This window comes from Leptonychotes weddellii, chromosome 7 (genome assembly GCF_054177405.1).
Source record: "Leptonychotes weddellii isolate Sample4059 chromosome 7, ASM5417740v2, whole genome shotgun sequence".
NCBI lineage: Eukaryota > Metazoa > Chordata > Mammalia > Carnivora > Phocidae > Leptonychotes > Leptonychotes weddellii.
In genome coordinates, this window is record NC_138375.1 from 55,813,766 (window position 1) to 55,838,454 (window position 24,689).

Below are 24,689 nucleotides of genomic sequence, written 5' to 3' on the forward strand. Positions count from 1 at the left end.
ATAATATCTGTACAATTTAACAGTTTCCATAGCTGTTCAGACACAAATTTATTTCAAACAGATAATTGGCAAACATAATTAATTACAAGTTAGAATTAGACTATCCCAGTGCTTTAAAACATTAATATAGCAGTAATTTACAGTTGCTCAATTATGGTTAGCAAAATAAAGTCCAGGGTACGGCTGGGAATTACTACTATAATCCCAGAAAGTCAGAATTCCTTGGGTGCCAAAGTCCCCTGCTATAATTTAGTAGGCACAATTCAAAGGTTGTGTGCATATTCGAAGGCCATGATCTCCCAAGGAACAAGAACTTCTATATTAAACATGCAAAAACAACAACAAAAAGTCCATTCGTTCAGAAGAATTGCCTCCTCCCCCCGCCCCTCCCACACCCCTGGGCCCTCCTAACCAGTTTGATATAAAGCTGTCATGTGGAGAGTGGTAAAAGTTAACTCACTTCCACAACCACTGTCAAGCTTACAACATCTACCTCACAAATAGAGATTTCCTTATTTTTTTTTTTTTTTTACACTTGGAGACTCAACTGCTCAAAAATAGAAATTAATTTGGTACCATGTGGGAGGGAAGGATGTATTTTTAGAAAAGGAAAAAGAAAAACTAAAAAGCCAAGCCAACCCAAGAAACAAATCACATACACACACATTGATCCCCACACCGTTCTCAATGCAAAGGACAAAACAGAGCCCAGGGCCCTTCCCTTTAGTAGTAGAGTGTGCTTCCACGGGAAGAGGTTTAGTCAACAGGAGGTTCTTATTGGTCCTTGAAAATGTTACTGACATTCCTTAATCTTTGGAAACAATGGCAAGGGGCAAATCAGAACCTAATATTGAACAAGGGAAAAGGAGTGCCAACCGAATGCCAAAGTCCTTTCCGTGCACGGTCAGCGTGATAGTGCCATTCACACATTCGGGCTGCAGAGCACTTGGGAGTTTGGAGAACCTGCCAGGGCCACAGCAGCAGGTGACACCAGAGATGACGGGAATGGGATTCATGAGCTTGAAGCTTTACACCACATAGGAGTACCCTTCCACTGGAGATGGGCCTCTGAACCAACCTGACCTGGTGTAACGGGCTCCAACATTATGAGCAGGCCTTGTTAACACCCTGGCGAGGATGCGACATCCATGCTAGGATGCATGCATTCCAGAGCCACGAAACCCAGTCAATAGGGCCTTCTTGTTCCTCCCTTTCCAGGGTTACTAATGCACAGAATAATGATCTTTGACAGTAAAGTCAAATGAATACCATGGGAAGTGACCACTAGTACTCAGGAGTATTTATGACGAAAAGAAAAACAAAAAAATGTTAAGGTACCTCTCTATTATATATGCTACACAACGAATAAAACATTTTGTGTTAAACTTTAGAAATTACATTTTAAAACAAGATTCCCATTAAAAACACACACACCACACACATACACACAAAATGACAATGACAAAATAAAAATATCATATGAATACTGCAGGAAGGGTCCTAGGTAATCCACATCAACCCTGGTATCAGGTTCTTGAGCCCAGCCCATGGCTAAGTGCGAACACACTCTGTATTAGTGTCTCAGGCACAGGGGCCCTGACTCCAGCAACCTTGAGGTTAAACTGTTATGTACATTATATCTACATGCGGATACAGTATTTTAAATTAGGAGGCAAGCACACGTGTAAAAGTGTTACTCTACCAAATATCAGGAGATGGCTGGGGTACAGACAGAATAGTTAATAAAAGAAAAGAGCTATATTACCTGTTGGGAGATAATATAACCTGGCTTATAGTTCTTTAAATTAAAAGAAATTGGTACAGAAAGGAAGTATAATCCAAAAAATATTACTAAAACAATCCAGAGAAATTTTTCCATTGTCCAACATGTTCCTAATACAGGTCAGAATTCATAATGACTTGGACGGTCAAAAGGAGAATGCTAACTTCTGAAAAGGAAAGCCCTGGACATTCTGGGTAGGTGTTTGGCACCCAAAATTTCACCAAAGAAGAATGCTGTTTCTTAATATCAGACCAAAGTGCAAAGCAATATAAATTAGAGGCCAGTCTTCTCTTGATGGTCGATTTACTTCTGTAAAACAGACTGTACGTTCCTTTTATATGAACAATTTACATTTGAAGCATTAGATTTTTTTTTCACTGATGGGGGAGGAAATGGGCTTCTGTTCTACTGGAAGTCGGTGAAGCTAAGGTATCCTTCTCAAAGTAGAGGCCGGAATCGGAGGTGAGAAATGTTGGTACTTGGAAGAGTTAGGCTGCTTTGCATCTACCCAGCGTCTAGAACCAATTCCAGCTTCTTAACTCAGCTGTGAAGAACTCCCTTAGGCATTTGGTAGCCATGTAGCCAGTAGTTCAAGACTAGGAAACCCTGGGAAAACAAAACAAAACAAAACAAAAAACAGAGGGAGTATGGATGGATATTCTGGTTAGACATGGAGATATACACCACAGTCCGTCCACATCCACACAGACATGTACTTGTGCACACATGACATGGTACTGAGTTTTAAATGTAATCAGCATCAAAAATAAAAGCTGCAAGTTGTTCTGAGTGTAATACATACCAGGCATCATATTTATTTAAACCTTGCAACAATCTTATGAGGTAGAAACTATGATATCATTTGATGAATAAGAGAATGAAGGCTCAGAGACACTTAGTTCAAAGCATTAGCCATTAAGGGACAGAGAGCGGACTCGAAGAGATGACTGACCCTATAACTTGTCAACTGTCAGTGCTTGCTAAACATTATGCATATAACAAAATATGCTTCATGTTAGATTTTATATTTAGTATTATCTTTTATGACATCCAGAGCCTACGAGGGCTGGTCTCGTATCTGCCTGAGAGCCCTCACCTATCACTGTAAAACAAAAATATGAAAAAGCTAGTAAATAAAGTATTCCTTCTAAATAGAATGCTAATCAGAAGTTACTTCTTTTTTAAATAAATCATTTATAAAAGGACAATATGGTGTAGAGGGAAAGACTACTGAACGTTGCACATTGTTTTGACCATGACCTTGAGGGAGAAACACATTTTAGTAATAATCTCTACATTCATCTATGTAGATAAATATGTACACGCACCCACGCACGCACATACCTAAACTTATCATTACTACATACAATGCAGGCTGACATTTTCTATTCTAAATTTCATCAAAACAAAGTCAAAATCCATTAAAATGACTTCACAGTCACTAATGGGTCACAATCCTTTCCAAACACAGCACTAAACCACTGGCCTAGAAGATTTAAAAGTTACCTTTATGTCTAAAATTCTCTGACAAAAAAAGAGAGAGGAGAGTGATTTTTTTAAAGCTTGTGTGTTTTTTTAAAGGCAACTTCGCGAAAAGGTTGTCAATTTTCATAAAGATCAAGAATCCTTCTCAATGAGTTCAAGAGAGATTTAATTTCATTCACTGCTGTTTTCGCATGAAGGATCTTTAAGAGTATTATTTGTAAAATAGTAACGCCCACAGATAAGAAGCAGGCACTCTCAAACACTGCTGGTGGGAAAGTAAAATGACTTAACTCTTCTGGAGAGTAATGTGACTCTGTGCATCCGAGTCTTTAAACATCTTACCTTTTAACCTAGACACTGCAGACATTTCTAGAATTTATCCAATGGTAACGAAAGCAAAGATTATGGGTGCCTGGGTGGCACAGTCAGTTGAGCAACCGACTGTTGGTTTTGGCTCAGGTCATGATCTCAGGGTTGTGAGATCGAGCCCCAAGTCGGGCTCCGTGCTCAACGAAGTCTGCTTGAGATTCTCTCCCTCTCCCTTTGCCCCTCGCTCATGGTCTCTCCCTCAAATAAAGAAAATAAATCTTAAAAAAAAAAAGGCAAAGATTAAGCTAAAGAAATGGTCATGGCAATGTGTTTTATAACAGCTAAAAGCTGGGGGGCAATATACATACATAACAACAGGGCCTATGCAAACAACTGAATATTACCTTTGCCATTAGGAATGGTAATTTAAACAATACTGACATTATGGACATAAAAGAGTTTTGCAACAAATGAAAAAAAAAGTATTTTAAAAACATGTACATTTCTCAGCCATAATTTTAAGAAGCCTGAAAGGACATATACAAGGAAATTAACAATGGTAAGCCATGAGTAGGAGTTTATTTTCTTCTTTTGGCTTATCTACTTATTCTAATTTCCTAATAATGATCATATATTGTCTTGTAATAAAAAAGAGAGCTACTGTATATATGAGGCTCTTAGGAGTTAGTAATTTTTAAAAAATGACTCAGCAAATAAATCTATTGCTAAATTTCCTGACACAGAAATACTCTTACCTTATATTTTAGGGTTGAATATTTTACTGCAAGGTTAAATCATCATTAGGGTAGTGTTTCTTATTATGCATAAATCTTACAGTATCACATGGTAATAATTTTTTTCATGTTACAATAAATGAAAAGAATTTGGAAAAGAGCAGTAAAATCTATAGAGCTGACTGCCAAGGTTGTCAAAAGTAATTCACTTTGAAGAAACAAACACATCTGAGGTTTCATTGTTTGTGCTGCTTAAAGAGCAGATAAGATTTTTCCACTGATTTATAATTGTGGATCATAACAAGGGCAGTTGTTCTGAGATTCCCAAAAAGGGGGCAGGAGGAAGGCCTAGAAGAAGTAACACCAGTTTCCCTTCCACCACAGCCAATGAGACAAACACCACTGGCGATCATTATTTCATTTCTCAACCAAAGAAATCTTGTTTCAGGGCACTTAAAAGTAATATATAAAAGTTATCCAATTTGTGGAAGTTTACTATGTTCTAAATTTCATCTATTAAATATGCCAGAGAGGGGAAACATACTATGGATGTCTTGGATTTTATCACGTGCCTCTCAAAACAGAGTATAAAGACAAAAAACACGTATCAAAAATACAAAAGAGTTACGCTTAAGTTGTTCTCGGATACACCTATTCCCCTGAACCTATCCATTATTCCAGAAGCTCAGCTATAGCTGCAGTTGGCCATGTCCTATTTTATGTGCTTCCCTTATGTGGAAAAATAAAAGCAGAGGCAGGATGCAGCTAAACCAATATGCAGATGAAAACGTATAGTTTAAGAAAGAAAAAGAATGAAGTTTAACAGAAGATGTGCAAGGCTTCTATGCTAAAACCTGCAAAATACTACCTAAGAGAAACTGAAGACCTAAATAATAGAGAGATATACCATGTTCATGGATTGGAAGACTCAACATTTGTTAAGGTGTGAATTCTCCCCCAAAATGATGTAATTCAATGAAGTCTTAATTATAATCCCAGCAGTCCTCTTCACAGATTTTGACAATCTAATTCAAAACTGAATGTGAAAACCTAAATAACCTAGAATAGTCAAAACAATTTTTTTAAGTTGGAAGATTATTATACACTATGGTATTGGCGAAAGGACAGCCACATAAATCATGGACTTAGAATAGAGTCCAGAAATTGACCTACAAATAAGGGGTCAAATGATTTTTGGACAAAAGTGCTAAAGCAAATTCTATGGGAAAAGGAATCAAATAGTGCTGAACAACTAGACAGCTATTAAAAAAAAAAAAAAAAAGACCAATGACGTTCTCATCTCACACCATACACAAAAATTAACTCTAACTGGATCAAAGATATGCTGGTCCAAATAGTAATCACTACCTCCATGTAGCTATTTAAATTTAAAGTTAAGTAAGGTATAATTAAATACAATTAAACATTCAATTAAGTTCAACTAAAATATAATTTGAAATTTAATTCCTAAGTCACACTGGCCACATTTCAAGAGCTCAATAGCCCCAAATAGCTACTGACTACCAGAGTGAACAGTGCAGCTATAGAAAATACACACTCATCTACTGACAGAAAGCAGGTCAGTGTTTGCTAAGGCTGGAAGGGGTCAGGCTTTGACTACAAAGGTGACAGAAGTGACCTTGATTGTGGAGGCAGTTTCAGGGATTATACACATTTGTAAAAACTCACCAAACGGTACACTTTAAATGAGTACAATTTTTACACAAATCGTACCTCAATAAAATTGATTTAAAAAACAACAACAGGGGCAGGGCAGAGGGAGACCTGTACATCTAGGTACCTGTCTATGTAGGGAACCTATCTAGTACCCGACCCTGCCAGTTCAGATGACTTACTCCAATTTTTTACTGAGTTATATGTTTGCTGAAAATGACTGCAGGAATACACTATAGCTGTCACACGCTTATCTGTTTAAGGGCAAATTCTTATGTGGCCTAGGAGAAAAAACACAAATAGGTCATTTTGGCCCCGGGTGTCACCTGCCCAACAAACACCAATAAACACTTAACAATACACTTACGCACTCTACTGAACACTGGAGTTCCACAATAAAAGGAGCTCCTCAGCCTTGGGAAGGAGACAGGCATACAAACTATTTCAGTATCAAATAATAAATTAAGTCAGATGAAGTACAGGGGCAAAGGTGGGGGTGTCTAAAAGCCATAATAACACACACAAGGGGAGGGATATGGTAGAGCTCTGCACTATTATAATGTAATTAGAGAAAGAGAATTCAGTCTGGTTGCCACTCTAGGTTTTTGGAAGGGAGTAATGGGAGACTGGGACACGGGGAGGGTGGATAGTGAGGACAGAAGGTAACAGCTAGATGTTGAAACTCCTGTCAGCTAACTGAAGTAGTTGAACCTCAATCCTGAAGACAATAGGAAGCCAGTAAGGCAGAGGATGGCAGGGGCAGGGCTTAAGAAGATCCTCACTGAGAGCAGAACGGAGAGTTGGAGAGGGAAAAGACCAGAAGGGAAATCAGTTTTCATTTGGGTCCATTCCTCCTTCCCTGTATTTTCCTTAGGATTTCTGGGAAGGGAGGTTGAAGTGGGGAGGAGCAATCATTCAAGAGATCCTTGTCTTCTTCCTCTGTAATTCCCTATAATATCTATTTTAAGACTCGATTCAATAAATGTAATAATTCTGCCATAAGGGTTTTTCAGCTTATGAAGAATCTATCCAGAGAGAAAGCAGCAAGCAGATGGTCACTATCATGAGAGATGGTATGAACACACTTGGGACCAGGGACAGCACGTATGTATGTGGCTTACATGTCATTACTGCTCACCTCCTACACCCAGGCAGACACTGACAACCCGTCACAGCACCTATCCCTTTGGGGTCCATAGAGGGTCCCAGAATCCTTCCAAAGGCAGTACTCCAGCCAGGCACGGCTGATCAAACTCAGCCAGCATGAAGAAAAAGCTTATTTGCCATTCCTGATGCAGACCCTTGGTTTATCACTAATAGATGGCACAGGGGCAAGACCGGAGGTCAGCAAACTTTTCCTCAAAGAGCTATATAATAAATATTTTAGACGCTGCAAGCCATGTTGTCTCTGTGGCATCTATTCATCTCTGCCAATGAAGTATGAAAATGGCCAGAGGCAATATATGTAAACAAATGAGCATGGCTATTATAATAAAACTTTTTTTTTTTTTTAAAGATGTTGTTTATTTATTTGACAGAGAGAGAGATAACGAGAGTAGGAACACAGCAGGGGGAGTGGGAGAGGAAGAAGCAGGCTTCCCGCCGAGCAGGGAGCCTGATGCGGGTGAGCTGAAGGCAGACACTTAACGACTGAGCCACCCAGGTGTCCCTATAATAAAACTTTATTTATGGACACTAGAATTTGAATTTCACATAATTTTCATGTGTAATGAAATAGTATTCTTCTTTTAATTTTTTTCAGTTATTTGAAAGTGTAAAAAGCTGTTCTTAGCTTGCTACGGTAGGGGAATAAAATCAGGCAGTGGAACAAATTTGGCCTCTGGCTGTAGTCGGCTTACCCTTGGGTAAGACAAACTTCCTGGACATCTGTGTTTTCAGTCTTAAGAGTCTTAAGAAATATTAGAAACAATGGTAACTTGGTGATCTAGGAACCCTATCTTTTCATCAAAAAGAATCTCACAATTCTGCACATAAACTTCCTTTACACTTTTAATATTTAATGGATGGGAAAATATGTAATGATAAAGAGCCACTAAGTATTAAGTAACATTTTAAAATAAATATGAATTTTATTAATCAGTCTTTACATACATAAATACACAGTAATACAGATAAGTACAAACATATTTATTCCATCTGCAAAGTTTAACATGCACAGAATTTATTGGCCCCTTGCAAAATTTTCAGAGTTGGAAATACTGCTCCAGATGAACAGGGCCATCGGTTCCCAGGACACAGCCAAGTAAGGCTTCTCATCCTCTAGGTTGGACACCCTTAGTAATCAAAACATGCCATCATCAATGGTTACAATGGCTCTAAGTTTTCCTGTAACCAGAGCAAAGGGCTCTGCTTCCAGGGTACCTGTTGTGTCTAATGGATGAAGAACGGGTTTTAGGGCCTGTCTCAACAAACACCTTTCTTTGATCCCTCTTCTAGTGAACAGTGGTGGTGGGTGGATTATAACAGGGGCAGAGGGAGAATTTTGAGTGTTCGGTTGATGGTGATTTTTTTCTTTTCAAATAAAAGAACTGAAAAACAGGAAAGAGAAAAAGGAGATTCCTACACCCTTAAACAGAATTTGAATGACTTTACCTGCATTAAATTGATATGACCTAGGAAACCATTTAGGAAAACAGTTTTAAAAAACAGGAATCACATTGTCTGCCAGTGTGAAAATCCCCAATATGTAGGATTCCAATTTCAACCTTATTTCAATGTGACTATAAAGATCTAGCCTGATACTGGAACTCTGCAAAGCTGAGGCAGCTAATAAACACTAACTAACCACCTCGGTTCCTACCAACGGGGAACCCAAATCACAATGCTGCCCCAAAGGGAAGGTGAATTCAACGAGCAAGATTAAACATGGGGAGGTACTCACCTGAAACGGGTAAAGTGCAGACTGTTATCTGGAGATGTAAGTGTATGTTCTGGAGGGAGAACGGGTCTCGTTCTGGGCACTGGGAGGCACATTTAAGAAATCCCAAATCAAAATAGTGTCATCGTGGGAGCTGCTGATGATCTGAAATTCATCAAACTGCAGCCGAAACACACGTCCAGAATGTTCCTGTGAAATATAACAAACTGATGAGTAAAATGAGACCTTTACAATCCCTCAGATCTCACTATCAGTGACCTGGCACAGGCTGAAAATGCAGCTACTTATCCATGCTTCCTAAATAATGTTCCAGAGTTTACTGAGCTTTGTCCTTCACCCCAGGAGCAAATACTTTGGCTTTTCCTTCTAAGCTTTTTCTTTGAATTAATCTTTGTATCTGAGATCCTGGCTCATTAATATGTCAAAGAAGAAAAACTATGTGATCGCTTCACCAAGGATCTTGGAAAGGTAAACAACAATATTAAATACCCATGCTTGATACACTGTAAAAAGCAGAGCCAGAAGGATAATGTTTTTAACATTACCAAGAACATCTATCTGAACCACAGCCAAAATCAAAATTAATGGTGAAACAGAAGCATTCTCATTAAAATCAAGAAGAAAACAAGAATGGCCCTAACCATAGTTCTGCATGTTCTAATCACTGCAAGAAGAAACCAAAATCAAAGGTAAACCTACTAAAAATAAGAACAATCTATCAGTATTTTCAAACAACTGTCTCCTCATCAATGGAACAAAACCAACCTATTAGAAATAATGAGCCTGCCAAAGTTGCTAAAGCAAGATTAACATATAAAAATAAAATATTTTTATATGCCAAAGCAATAATCCAGACAATATAGACTGAGGGGAAATTCCATCATAATAATACAAACATGTGCTGTATTATAAAAATATAATGTAACCAGATACCCACAATTAAGAAATCTCCCAAATCTACAGGAAGGAAATATTTTGTGCTCTATGAAGAAACCAATCCACCTACAAATGAGGATTCCTGCTTTCACATTTTAAGTTGTATTAATGCTCCTTAGGAAAGAGCTCACCGTAATGTAAATGTCAAGTATTCTCTGATTTTGGCTAAACAAAATGAACAAAACGGTGCATTTCTCTGAAGGCACACTGTGAGATACACAGCTTTCTTGTGATACACCTAGGCAGGGCTATCTGCAGGTAGACATCCTCCAGCGCAAGAACCGCTCTCATTTCAATAGATTACATACCACCAACGTGCGCAAACACAAAGTGCTTGCTGGGGCCCGAGGGTCCAGAGCAGCTTGCAAGTCCCAAACTTTAATTTTCCTAGAAAAGAAAAGGAAATTGCAATTAGTAGAAAAGTTACTATTTTATGTACTGTCAAGCACTTCCTTTGACAGAAAGGAGTGCATCTGAACTGCTACTAGAAAAGCGAATGGAGAACATGCTTATGTTTTTACAAGTTATTTAAACCAACAACACTTGATTTGGGAAAAAAATAAGGACCTCCACATTCTCAGAATTGCTGAAACTGTGAAGAAATATTTTTTCAGAGAGACAAGAAAACAACTTCAGGCTATCTAAATTCAGTTCCTGACTTGATAATCTATGTCACCAAATTCATTAATCAGGGGGCTCTCTGGGGCTGAGTAGGTGCTGCTGACAGAAGCTAGGGCTCTCCATGAAATTCCAGGGATACCTTTCTTCAAACTAAGCAAATGCTCTAAGTTAATAATAGGACCATAAACAGACCAACTAGTCCATTTGTGAAGTATACATAAGGTCACCTTGAAAGGTTTACAGTTGCCATTTGCTCATTTAAAGTCATGAGGCTTTTTAAAGAGTATTTGTTCAATTAAACAAACGGGGAAAGGAAATGTATCACTGAACACACACACACACACAGCTGGCTTAATTAATAGGGCTAAGGCTAAGAACTGAATTCCTGCACAACCTAAGCTACTCCCCAAATCTACAATAATGGTTAAAAGTGTAAGCATAGGAGTTACAGAGGCTCTGCTACTGGAGGACTTGGGGCAAGACCAGTCATCTTTCTGGGCCTGAGTGGCCTCACTTGACCAGGCAGTGTAGTAACATCTGCCATCCGTCACCACAGGAAGGATCTAACACAGAACTGGCACATACATAGCTGCTGAATGTACAGTGCTCGTTTTCCCTCTAGATACAGTGACAGCAGTGCATTTAAAAATCTGAAATACATACCCATCATAGGCCCCACTGACAATCCTCTTGTTATCAAACCGGATGCATCGGACCAATTCTTCATGTCCCTCTAGGACTCTTAAACAGGCACCACATTCGATATCCCATAGCCTTGGAAGTAAAACAGATCTCTGTGAAACAACTTCCCACACATGATTCACACTATCCTTGAGTTCCTTGTATCTGTTCCATACGTGATTTTCACTCTCCTGGACTTCTTTGTTTCTATCTCACTCCCAGTCCATGCTATCCACGTAGAAAGATATGTATGTACATTTATACCATTTGTATATTTTAAAGCACTAATTTGGGGGGCGGCTGGCTGGCTCAGTTGGAAGAGCATGTGACTCTTGATCTCAGGGTCATGAGCTTGAGCCCCACGGTGGGTGTAGAAATTACTTCAATAAATAAAAAAAAACAACAAAAAACACTAATTTGGGTAGAAGCCTTACTTCTCATTGTATTTCCTTATTCAGTTTTTTTAATCACATGCATGTATTACTATTTAAATAAGATCAACGAATAAGAAACTTCAATTAAATTTAGTTCCTAGGCATTCTCTTGATGTCTGAATTGATGAAACCATGTAGCCAAATGGTGTAACAAGGACTTTTCTGGGGGAGGCACAGATTACAGGCAGTAAAGAAGAAAAGGCATGTATGTGTGTGGGTCAGGTGAGGATATAATATGTATAGCCAGGGGGGTTAGGCTTCCACCCCAGGCACTTCTGGCCTGGAATCCATGAGGCCCACTGAAGTTAGAACCAGTGCACCAGCATGGTGGCCCTTCTCTCCTGATGAGGCTTAGGGACACCCCTTCTAGATAATCCTGCATACTAGGGTTGTCCAGTTTTTGAGGTCACAATGGGAGCCTCTCATTAGGTACAAGAAGTGTCTCAGAAATATAAACCCGTAGGGGGCGCCTGGGTGGCTCAGTCGTTACGCGTCTGCCTTCGGCTCAGGTCATGGTCCCAGGGTCCTGGGATCGAGCCCCACATCGGGCTCCCTGCTTCTCCCTCTCCCTCTGCCTGTCTCTCTGCCTACTTGTTCTCTCTCTGTCAGATAAATAAATAAAATCTTTAAAAAATAAAAAAATAAAATAAATAAAATAAATTAAAAAAACAAAGGGGGCGCCTGGGTGGCTCAGTCGTTAAGCGTCTGCCTTCGGCTCAGGTCATGATCCCAAGGGTCCTAGGATTGAGCCCTACATCGGGCTCCCTGCTCGGTGGGAAGCCTGCTTCTCCCTCTCCCACTTCCCCTGCTTGTGATCCCTCTGTCAAATAAATAAATAAAATCTTTAAAAAAAAAAAAAAAAGAAATATAAACCCATAGACTACATCCAGCCTTTTTCTTGGTATCTGATTTATATACAACAATTCTGAAAACTGAGATTTTTACATTTTTCTATTACTGATTTTTCTACATTGTCTGCCAAAAGAAATCATAGCAAACTAACATTTAGAAAACAAAGTTAGCAAACTAATTCTGTAACAACCTTTTCTTAGCCTCTCTACCAGTAGCTCTTACCATCCACCCCGTGAGTATTTGAGCACAGCCAGCCTCAGCAAATACTCTCATCAGTGTCAGTGATGATGGCTTCTCTAATCTACTGTGAACAGAGCCATTCAGCAGTGCCACTGACTCCAAAGTGGCCCCCTCTATAAACTATAAAGGAATATACATTACTACTCTGTAAAACCTCAGAGAGTCCGGTGAGAAAATTAAGGACTATCTACTACTGAAATAGTTAAGTAATACAAAGTGCGAAGATTCAGGTTCTCACATGACTTGCAGAATACCTTAAACCTTAAAATGATAAAAGAAAACTCACAGCAGTTTCAGCTCTATTGTTGTGGTTTCATTCCCTCCTTCCTTCCTTCTTTTAAAAATTATCTTGAATCCAATCTTTATTTTACCCAAACATTAAACAATTTGGTTATAAAAAAGCTACTGGCATATGTTAGGACAATGGGAAAATGACTAAAGATTGATGAATAGACATTTAAGAGAAGATCTTTTTTTTTTTTTTAAAGATTTTATTTATTTATTTTGACAGAGAGACACAGAGAGAGAGGGAACACAAGCAGGGGGAGTGGGAGAGGGAGAAGCAGGCTTCCCGTGGAGCAGGGAGCCCGATGTGGGGCTCGATCCTAGGACCCTGGGATCACGACCAGAGCCGAAGGCAGATGCTTAACAACTGAGCCACCCAGGCGCCCCTAAGGGAAGTTCTTAATAAATAAAATGTTTAAGGATAGTCATATTTATTAGAAAGCAAGGTCACTGAGTGCTGGAAGGAAAAAAGGGAGATAAAATACAAGACAAAACAAGAGTGGAGATTCTGTAGCACAGTCTCTGCACGAGACAGATAAATAAAGTACACTCCTCCCAGCTGTTAGTGAGGGAGACAGGAGCTATAAGTAAGGGAAAGTTGAGAATCAGGCTAGAGCGTCCTCTGTTCTGAGGGTTTCTGGTATTAAGGGATCTTGGGTGGAGCTGATGTTTAAAACATGTGTACTGGGGGAATCAGTTTACCCGCTTCAGTATGCAGAGCCAAACAGATTAATAAAAGTTTCTCTTATTTGAAGTATCCCCAAAGGCTCGGAGTCCTTCAAACCTCGGGACTGGGAGAGGAGTCAAAAATATGGCAAAAATCGGCCTGCCCTGTCAGCACACCAACTTCTACCCACCTTATGGTATTATCTGATGATCCGCTAACAACCAGCCGATCCCTGTACTGGAGACAGGCAATGCCTCGCTTGTGCCCATTCAGAGTACGAACAAATTCACAGGTACTCGTGCTCCAGACCTGTAGAACAGATTAGCGATATTTTAAGAAAATGCAGAAAAGTCCCCTCACAACACACCTTTTAAAAAAAATCAGAGCCTCTAAGAATGACCAAAATACTTGACTATGAAATATGGTTCAGAGGCTGGGGGACAGATTGGCCAGCATATAGTTTTCTTGGCTGTGGAGTGATAAAACAGGAATGAAACACAGAGGGAAGCTGTGAAGTCTCCAAACCTTGAGATATTCACAAAGAGAACATCTCCTGGATGGTTCAGACATTCACTTGCCTAGAAGGAAGAGTGTGGGCCAGATTTTATGTTTTCATGCCAGCTGACATGTCAAATCCAATGTAACTGATGTGAAAAAGTTTCACCTTTCACATCCTCCTCTTTTCCAGCATAGTTTCTTGAACAGCTCCATTTGTTTTGACACATCACTCCTAATATTATGTATGTGGAATAAATAATCCCTCTTTTGTGAAACCATCTGCAAGACTTAGATGTTCACAGACACACTTAATATATTACAAGCCAAATAAGGAGATGCAAAGCAACCAAAGTGCCCTGAATTACTTTACCAGCTGCATTTGTAGTTGAAGAAGATAACTAGATATCCACATGCAAAAGAATGAAGTTGGACCCCTAACTCACACGATACACAAAAATTTAATTCAGAATGGATCAAAGGGCTAAATGTGAGAGCTGAAACTATGAAACTCTCAGAAGAAAACACAGGAGTAAATCTTTGTGCTCCTGGATTAGGCAATGGTTTCTTAGACATGACAACAAAAGCACAAGCAAAATACAAAAAACTGATAAACTGGACTTCATCAAAATGAAAGTCATCTGTGCTTCAAAGAACACCATCAAGAAAGTGAAAAGAGAACTCACAGGATAGAAGAGAATATTTGCAAATCATTTACCTGATAAGGGACTTGTAACCAGAACATATAAATAACTTTTACAACTAAACAATAAAAAAAAAAATCCAATTTTTTAAGTGAAAGATTTAAATAGCTGTTTCTCCAAAGAAGATATAAAAATGGCCAAGAAGCACTGAAAAGATGCTCAATATAATTAGTCACTGGGGAAATGGAAACCAAAACCAGAGATACCACCGCACAATTACTAGGATGGCGGTAATAAAAAAGACAGACAATAACAGGTGCTGGCAAGGATATGGAGAAACTCTCCAGGCTGATATTATGAATCAGCTATTTTGTAAAAAGGCCCGAACCCTCGTGACTTCCAGGCAGTGATCTCGTTCCAATTGGTGTGACTGAGCGGTGAGTCAATGACTGCATACAAACCCTACTTGTCCAGCTTCCAGACCACTGAATCTAAAGTTTGATGCTACCTTTGTGATTTGTGGGGCTAGGAACTAGACACTAGAATGCTAACTAGTGCTGCTTACAAAAAGGTTTTTTGAGCCAAATCCAAACATTCACACATTGCTGGTGGGATTTTAAAATGGTGTAGCCACTTTGGAAAGAAGTTTGGCAGTTCCTCAAAATGTTAGACCCAGAATTACCTTCAAGAGAACTGAAAATTTATGTCCGTGCAAAAACTTGTACACAAATGCTTATGGCAGCACTATCCATAACAAATAAAAAGTGCAAACCAACAAAATGTTCATCAACTGATGAGTGGACAAATGGAACGTGGTACATCCACAATGGAATTTCATTCAGTCATTAGAACGAGAATGACGTACTAATACATGCTACAATGTTCATGGATGAACCGTGAAAACACTAACTAAGTGCAAGATGCCAGACAGAAAAGGCCACATATCATATGATTACATTTATATGAAATGTCTAGCAGGGGCAAGTCCATGGACAAAAAGTAGATTAGTGACTGCCAGGGACCAGGAGAAGAGAATGGGGGTTGACTGTCAACAGGTATGAGGTCTTTACAGAGGGCAATGAAAATGTTCTCAAACTAGTGATGGCTGACACTGTGACTATACTAAAGGCCACTGGATCACAGGCTTTAAATGGTGAATCTAATGGTATGTGAATTATATCTCAATAGAGTTGTTATAAAAACAGAACTAAAATTTAAAAAATATGGATACTGCTATCAGTGCATCTACCACATCCTATGAATCACCCTAGACTACAACTGTTTGTCTCATGCCTGCCACCCACCACACGCTGAGCTTCCTGAAGGCAGGAATGTGTCTTATTCATTATCGTATCTGCAGCATCCAGCCCAGGGTCTATGGCATGGCAGGTTCTCAAAATTAAGTGAATAATGAATAAATCAAATCTCAGCTCTGCCACTAACTCACTATGTGGTCGGCCCAGTTCTTCACTCTCTGAGCCCCCTCTGTAAAATGGAGGCAATACCTACCTCAGCAGAGTGCTGGAAAAGATGGAGTGACATAGAAATGAAAATCTCCTAGCACTCAGCACATACTCCACACGTTAGTTCTCTTCCCCTTAAAAATGTGATCAACAGTGTCATTTCATGCAATAGAGGGCCGCTCTGTATCCTGGACCCATGACTCTTTCCTCCTATCTTGCCTATGATTCCAGAAGCATGGAGAATGGGATTGCCTCAAGGGATCAAGCACAAATGGAGGAGAATAAAGATCTTGCCAGGTACCAGGTTGGTAAAAGCCACCTCTACTTTCTCTGTGTTCTAATAGGGACAGGAGTAAGCAGAGTTATGACTGAAAACACACTCACTTTGATGGTTCTGTCACCAGAGGCAGACACGATGTATTTATCATCAAAGTCTACTACATTGACAGCAGCGCGGTGGCCAACCAGGACACGGCGTAAAGTGATATCAGTGGCAGAAGCCATGTCCCACACAGCAATGGAGCGGTCCTTGGAACAGGTCACCATCAGTCCATTGCTGAAGCGTAAGTGCAGTACAGCCTCATTGTGGTGGATCAATGTGTTCAAAACTTCACCCGTGTTCACATCCCAGACTCTAGATGAGAACAGAAAAGCCCAATGAGTTATTGTTAAAACAACCAGGAAAAGAGTCCAGCATCTGTACCTGGGCCCATTCTTAGCAGGAGGCTGGGGAGGTGTAAGCTTCACTTGTATTTGATGACTGGGATCTGACACCTAAGATCATGCTTAAAAGGAGCCCCCAGAAGCAATTATTCGATTTGCTGAGAAGTACTGAGAGGGTTTCAAAAAAGGAAGGCCAATCCTGGCTCTGCCCAGGTTTAGGTTAATTTAATGTTAGGTATTCAGGGACAGTGCCTGTAAGCTTGTGTTGAGGACAACAAAAATGATTCTTCAAGTAGGTGGTCTCTGCAGGGAGTCTGAGATGACAGGGGGAAGGCGGCTTGGCAGCTGGGGAATTGAGGACAGTTCCCAAGCTTAAGGTTCTTCTTGACCTTTGACAGGCCTCTGAGTCTATTTATCCACTGCAAACTAGAGACTATAAGTCATGACATCTCATCAATTTCCACACTCATCTATTTACCCAACTGTTTTATGGACAAAGCCAGTATCCCTACTGCTTCATCCACGACATACAGGGTTCTCAGGGGCAGCCCTTTCATGCCATAGCTTTTCTGTAAACCCAATCTCCCAAGAGGACAAGTTCACACAGAGCAAAGGAGGAAAGACGCAGGCTTATATGGCAAAAGTAGGCCTAAAAGCACCGAGTCCGAGAAAGGATACTAAGCATGCTGGTGACTTTTTCAAATGTCTGGAGCATGGTCTCCCAGGAAAAAGCTAGCCTAACACTAGGTAATGTGCTTTTATACAAAAAGTACACTGCCATCTCTGTAACATACAGCAACAGGAATAGGACCTACTTAACAAAAGTAGGTCTTTCCAGCCTACTTTGTTCAAATAAACCTACACCTAAAGTGGTTTTGAAAATACAGCATACAAAAACATATACAAAGTATGTGTGTGCTTATCCCAGAAAAGGGTGCAATCTCAGTCTTCTCATGGAAGATATGTAAGTTCAGACCAGTGAAGCCAAATCACTCACCTCACTGTAGAGTCTGAAGAACCAGTCACAATGACACGTTCATCATACTGGAGACAAAGGACAGAGCCAGTGTGTCCTGTTAACACTTTCAAACATTCCAAGCTGGTTTTATCCCAAATCTATTGAGACAAGATCAACCACAAACAGTGATTTAGTATATCACATTCTGATAAATGTGTTTGTCTCTGAACCATAAAATAAAACAGACCTGTGTTATAGTAAATAAGAGCAGTTAAACTTCAAACAGGTGGAAAATGACAAAAAGGAAGAGGCCATATTGAATAATTTCCAAAATAGATGTACTATTTTGCTTACTTTGTGCCTCTAACGATCATACTCATTATACTTTACAGCCTTATAAAGGGAATTTTTAAACTCTGAAAAGAGTTGGCTCACCCTCTGGAAAACAATGTGACAGTATCTATTAGGAGCCTTTAAAAATGCATACCCCTAACCCATTATGTTTATTGACAAAAATTTTAAAATAAAAAATGTTTGACATTTCAGAAAAATTTCAAACTAAACTATGAAAAGTTTTTAATGAGAGAACAGAATGCTTTATTACAGTAATGGTTTTTAAAAACCAGAATAAAAGCCATCTATATAGTGACATAACCAATATGCATATTTAAAAAAGGAAAAATAGAGAAGAAAATGTTAATAATAGTTGGTTTTGTTCTCTGAGTGCTCTTTTTCTCCCTTTTGATCTTTCCAATATTTTCCAAGTTTTCAATACTGTCCCTATATAATGGGGGATGGGAAATCATTTTCTTTTAAAGATTGGATTGTTAAAAATAGATTGTGTGGACCTGTTTCTTCCCTTGTAAAATAATACTATCATGATTTACAGCATCCCTCAAATTTACTGCAAATAACCAAGATATAACAAGTGCTATAGACATTTAACCATCTTTCTACAAAAGCAAGACCTATTAGAACAGGTTATTTTGAAAGAGTGATTAGTAGGGCGCCTGGGTGGCTCAGTCTGTTGAGCATCCAACTCTTGGTATCAGCTCAGGTCTTGACCTCAGGATAGTGGGTCTGAGCCCCACATTGGGCTTCATGCCCAGTGTAAAGCCTACTTTAAAAAAATTTTTTTTTGAAAAAGTGATTAGTGATCCAGGATTGGTACAGAATGAAGTACAAAAGGTTTCCAACCACTGGTCTAGATGATCTCTCTAAAACACACGTATGCTCTACTGTTTGTCATAAATCAAATGCATGCCTATTTTAAATTAAACATGGTATGCCTCTATAAATAGAATTCTTTAGAAACACATCCACTGTAAATGAAATGTAAGCCCATGGCCAGCCTACACTTTGACAAGGTCCTTAAAAACCATTTTTATCTATTCCTTAAAGATAGTTCCCAAAATTATTATTAATTACATTAATTAACCTGTGGCCACAGATTATCAGGGCTATCAGTAAGTATGACATAAAAATAGAGTTCTGTGGTCAAATATGTTTTGGAAGTCAGGAAACACTGGATGTCTCTACTGCAGACCTTCTCAGAGCCTTTCTATGCTACTCTATCCTGTGAATTTCTATGAAGGAGGTACAGTGCGCAGTCAACTTGAGGACAGACCAACAGAAATTACCCAGAAAAGACGGGGAGGGGGAAAGATTGGAGAAAATGTAAGACAATATCAAAAGATCTAGCATTTATGTAATTAGAGTCTCAGAAGGAGACAGAAAGAAAATGGTGCAGAAAAAATAATGGACAAAGACTTTTGAAATTTGGTGAATGAAAGACATAAATTTATAGATTAAAAAAGCTCCATGAAAGACTTCCTAGATATGACATCAAAAGCATAATCCATAAAAGAAAAAAATGCTACATGACACTTCATCAAAATAAAAATCTTCTGCTCTGTGAAAGATATCGAGAAAATGAAAACACAAGACTGGAAGAAAATACTTGCAAAACATACCTAAAAAAAGGACTTGTATCCAGAATATGTAAAGAACTCTCTAAGTTCAATAATACGAAAACAAAGAACCCATTTTAAAAATGGACAAAAGATCTGAATAGATACTTCACCAACAAATATACAGATGGGAAATAAGCACAAGAAAAGATGCATGTTATCATCAACCACTGGGGAAATGTAAATTTAAACCAAAAGGAGGTGTGTCTACATACCTATTAGAATGGCAAATATCAAAGGAAAAAAAATTGAGAATACCAAGGGCTGCCAAAGTTGCATAAAAAGGGGAACGCTCATTCATTATTGATAGGAACATAAAATTTGAAACCCAGCTTGGCCATTTCTTAGCAGGAAATGCATACACTTACCATGAGTCAGTAATGCCACTCCTACGTTTTTATTCAAGTGAACTGAAAACCTATATTCTCACCAAAACTTGCATACATATTTATAGTGGTTTTATTCATAATTGTGAAAACTGGAAACATGGATGTCCTTCAACAGGCAGATGGACAAACACACTGAGGTACACCCATAAAGTGGATTACCACTTGGCGACAAAAAGGAATCAACTATTGCTAAATGACGACTCTCAAATGCACCATGCTAAGTATAAGAAGCCAGACTCAAAAAGTGAGTCCATTTTTATAGGATAGTCTCTAAAACGCAAAATTATATGGGCAGGAAAAAAAATATTTTAAAAAAAGGCCAGCGCCAAGGGGGAAGAATTAAACACAAAGGGGCTGAATAAGGGAACTTTGGGGGATAATGGAACTGTTTTATATCTTGATTTTTGTTACGGTCACACAATTTTTTGTGCTTGTCAAAACTCATAAAACTTTACACCAAAAAGAGCGAATTTTCCGTATGCAAATTATAACTTTAAAAAAAAGTTAAAAAAAAAAAAACATGATGTTTTCTTAAATATGAGAAAATAAGCTACAAACAGTATAAAACAAAATCTGTCAGATCAGCTGCCAGACATTAAACACAGAGAAATGATCCAGTTTATCTACTATCTATTGAAAAGTGAATTAAAACATACAAATATAAATTGCTCTATCATTCTTTTGTGTTATCATCTGAACATTTGTCAGCACCCATAAAGGGTAATGACTTTGATTTACAGGCAAATTAGCAACACTTCCACCAGCTAGCAAAGTCAGCAAGAGACCTGTGATACTGAGATATTTTCAATGTGCACCTAAACACAGAATACAGAATGTGAACGTGCTTAGAGAAGGATAAGAAGTGAGACAATCCAGGGGTCTGGTGTTAGTATAGGGAAATACTCTGGCTCTAGTTTTTTTAGAACCACACTGACGGCTGCCAAGATGGAGTGGAACAGATAAAAAACAATCTGGAGTAAACGGAGGGATTCGGTGATACAGTGTCTAACACATAACCACAGTTCTAAAAATAATACATACAAAATACAGTCATTCACCTTAATAGAATTATCTCGTAGGCCACTGATAATTTTTTCATCATCATACTGTAAACAGTAGACACCTTTACTATTTTCAGAGCGGCACTGAATCCTCTGCAAGTTGTGTCGTCCACACCGCCAGTTAGATTCTATAGTCTAGGGGGAGAAGGAGGAAACAGATGAGTTTTTGTGAATCAACTATTCTATTAGGCTTCAGGCTTTAGTGTTGCTTCCAGGAACAGCATACCAGATACCCCATCTTGGTCTGCATAACTGTCTGTGGATAGGAATCATGCTCTTTTCCAAGTAAGACATTAGCCCAACAGTGTTTTTTCTCAAATGCTCCCTGACTGTCTGGCAACCGTCATAGGATTTCCAATGAGTTTGAGTTGGGTTTGAAAAAAAATAGCCTAGACAGAACTCAATATGTTTAAAGAATGCCTTTTGCACCCAAAACATACAAATAAACAGTAACTCACTGGCTCATTCTCTAATGCCAATTAAAACATTTTAACCACCAACATTAAGCATATACTGACAGTCTATGTATCCATCCAAAGCACTGTCTTCTTCATTGAGAAAAGATACTGAACAACCATCACATGCCAACTACTACAGAAAGAAATTTATTTGGCATCTACTTTTAATCTTCTACCAGACTGAAAGGTCCTTAAAATAAGAATGGCACATTTCTGCCCTGGATTCTCATTCTTTCATCATTCATGTAACATTTACCGAGATGCTACATTATTCCACAATACTGACTGTGCTAGGTGCTGGGGATGAAAAGGACAGGAAGCATACTGCTTTCAAGGGAGCTACCACTCGAGGCACACAGGTATCTGGAACTGGATATACTCTAAACATGTTTATTTGGCTAAACGATCCACACATTAACCTTGGAAGGATGTTCTTATTGTTTCCCTTTTGCAAACATGGAAAGAGTGTAATTTCCTGAGGCCACAAAACTAGTAGCTGGACTAGCTGGAAAGTATACCCAGTTCTTCCTGACACGGAGTCCATGTTTTCCACTAAAATATGCAATGTCCATAAAGAAGTATAGTCCTAGCTACTGAGGCAGTGAACATAGAGCATAGGATCAGTAACAATTCCAGATAATATATGAGTGCCAAATGAGTGATTAAAACTCTAAGTGCTGTAGGACACTTACATGAGATAAACAGTACTATGTACCATGTACTATGGCTTCACACCAGGGGGCAAAGTTTAATGAGAAAGTGGGTCATGCCCAGAGCACTCGAAGACCTAACCCTTGGTAGTGGATATGAGGCATTTTCAGGATCAAAGGACACTATTTCTACTAAGAAAAACCAAAGTGTAAACTCCAAATCCTGGAAATGAGGGGGCAAACCGGACTAAAATAATTGGTTACACCCAAGTTCAGGATACTGTTCGAAAGATGATCTCTGAGTAGTTAGTTATCTGAGTAGCTAAAAGTTTAATTAGTTGCTTTGCCGGAGAAAAGTGACAAATCTCAACTTCATTCACGATACGCACTTCATTACTGGCTCTGCTGACCTCTAACAAACTGTATTTCCTCTTACGTTGAAGGCAGTATGCTTCTGTGTGCTCTAAAATGTTAAAATGTTCTGAATATTATGTGCCAGGTACTATGCTTTTGTAACACTATGCTATGTGTTTTAAATATTGTATAGCTAATTTACTCATCACAACTCTGAAGCTGAAATTATTGTCCTCATTTCACAGAAAAAGAAATGAAAGGCCGGAGATGGTGATATAGATATGCCTAAAAAGGAAAATGTTCCATCATTTGTGGTCTTTGTACTTAGCACAGGAGCCTGGAAATCTAATCCCTGCCCTCAAAGAGCTCCTATGTACAGCCCTAAGAGAGGGCAGAATCACATATGTCCAACACCCATGGGATGAAGGTGGGGCCATGGAGACATGAGGAGCGAGAGAACGCTCATCTGCCCATCTGCTACCAAGTCAGAGCTTCTTAGGCAGCATCATCATTTCTAGTAAGTTTGTAAAATGTGAGAAATAAAAGCACATTCCAAAACGAACAAAAGAAAATAATTCACCCCACTTCTGCTACTGCTACCGACATAGATAATAGATCTGCCTGTATAAGCAACTTTTTGAAAAGGGGTCCAGAAAAAAAAAACTTACTTAAACTGAACTCAATGCTTAAAATCATTTAGAGAACTAACATATTTTTAGATAGTGCCTGAGCCACCTCAGCAAGCTAAGTATACCAGGAAAACGCTGACTTAGGAGACAGATGTATTGGTAACAAGTCTTATTCGTGGCCAGTGACTCCTGGCAGTGGTTACTGATGTTCGGGCCACACCCTACAAGGGCCCAGAGTTGCTGCAGAATGCATGACTCCATATAAACCCTAAGTATTACAAAGCTGACTATGTAATATATCTTACACATATATATTGGATTATTTTTAAAATTCATATAGCTGCTTTTAGTTATAAAACAATCGCTTTAAAATATTATTGAATCAGTAAGTAGCTTCGTTACTCTATAGGTTTCAATGCAAAGGAGAAGTATGTTAACTATCACATGGGAGACTGAAAAAAATAATTTAATGTAAAAAGAGGAAGTAGAGGAATCCCCATACCAAAAAGAATTTCCTACATGCTCTCCCCCTCTCCTGGAAAATGTTTTCTAGAACTGGGTGACTTGATTACAGTCTTTTACTGGACCTAAAAACCTAAAGATACAGCAGAGAGGACTGAAGACAAGCTGGGCTGAGGCAGTAGTCAGCCTGGGGTGCACACATTCCCGGAGAGTCTGGACAGAGAACCACTACCCGACATGAAAGGCTGAGCCATACCCTTGATCTCCGGCCCTCAAACAAGAAGCAGAGGCCAGGACCTCTCAAAAGCTCTGCTAGGTAACAGGCTCTTCTTCTAAGTTGAATGGAAGTTAAGAAATAGGAAATGGCTTAGCTTCTCAACATTCAGAAAAGAGACTAATTTTCTAAAACACAATTCTGAATTTTAAAAGAAAAGGATGGCCAGATAATTCTTCATGGGTCATTTTAGGAAGCTCCCACTTAGGGCTGTGTTAAAAAAAATTATTAGGTTCCTGAATCCCCAAACACTTGTAGTTTGTTTCAAAATGCCAAGAAAGGGACACTAAACCAGTTCAGGGAGCTGATCGTTTTGCTGAACACCAATCTCATGTAATTCCTAAAACTTCACTCTTCTCAATTCCCCAGGCCACCCACAAAAGAAAGCAGCACTTCCTGCTGACTGTGCCTGCCCCAAATACTACCTACCACCATATTTGACGACCTCAACTCTTACTAGAATGCTTATAAGCCAGGTATTTATTTACTTATTTATTTAACTTTAAATAAATAAATAAATAGGCCTTTAAAAATGGAAGACAGCCCACTGTGGTATAGAAAATACCTAAGTCAGTTAGCAGCTTTGGCAAATGAGCTGGGACTGTCTGAGCTGCAGTTT

At 39.0% G+C, this 24,689-nt stretch overlaps 1 protein-coding gene across 8 annotated transcripts in view; it reads right to left on the minus strand.

Annotated features, from left to right (window-relative positions):
• Positions 1-35: 35 nt before the first annotated feature.
• Positions 36-24,689, minus strand: part of FBXW11 (F-box and WD repeat domain containing 11) — a 123,148-nt gene continuing 98,494 nt past the window's right edge. For 7 of the 8 annotated variants that reach the window (XM_081826310.1, XM_081826308.1, XM_081826316.1 and 4 more), the window contains 8 exons: positions 21,241-21,378; positions 17,863-17,981; positions 16,587-16,836; positions 13,791-13,909; positions 11,105-11,215; positions 10,129-10,207; positions 8,888-9,073; positions 36-2,389 (listed from right to left, as the gene is read on the minus strand). In XM_081826310.1, the coding sequence (XP_081682436.1) occupies positions 8,912-9,073; positions 10,129-10,207; positions 11,105-11,215; positions 13,791-13,909; positions 16,587-16,836; positions 17,863-17,981; positions 21,241-21,378 (978 nt within the window). In that variant the 3' untranslated portion in view covers positions 36-2,389; positions 8,888-8,911. Of the gene's footprint in view, positions 2,390-8,045; positions 8,280-8,887; positions 9,074-10,128; positions 10,208-11,104; positions 11,216-13,790; positions 13,910-16,586; positions 16,837-17,862; positions 17,982-21,240; positions 21,379-24,689 lie in introns of those variants that run through there. The other variant, XM_081826309.1, reaches the window with a different exon arrangement.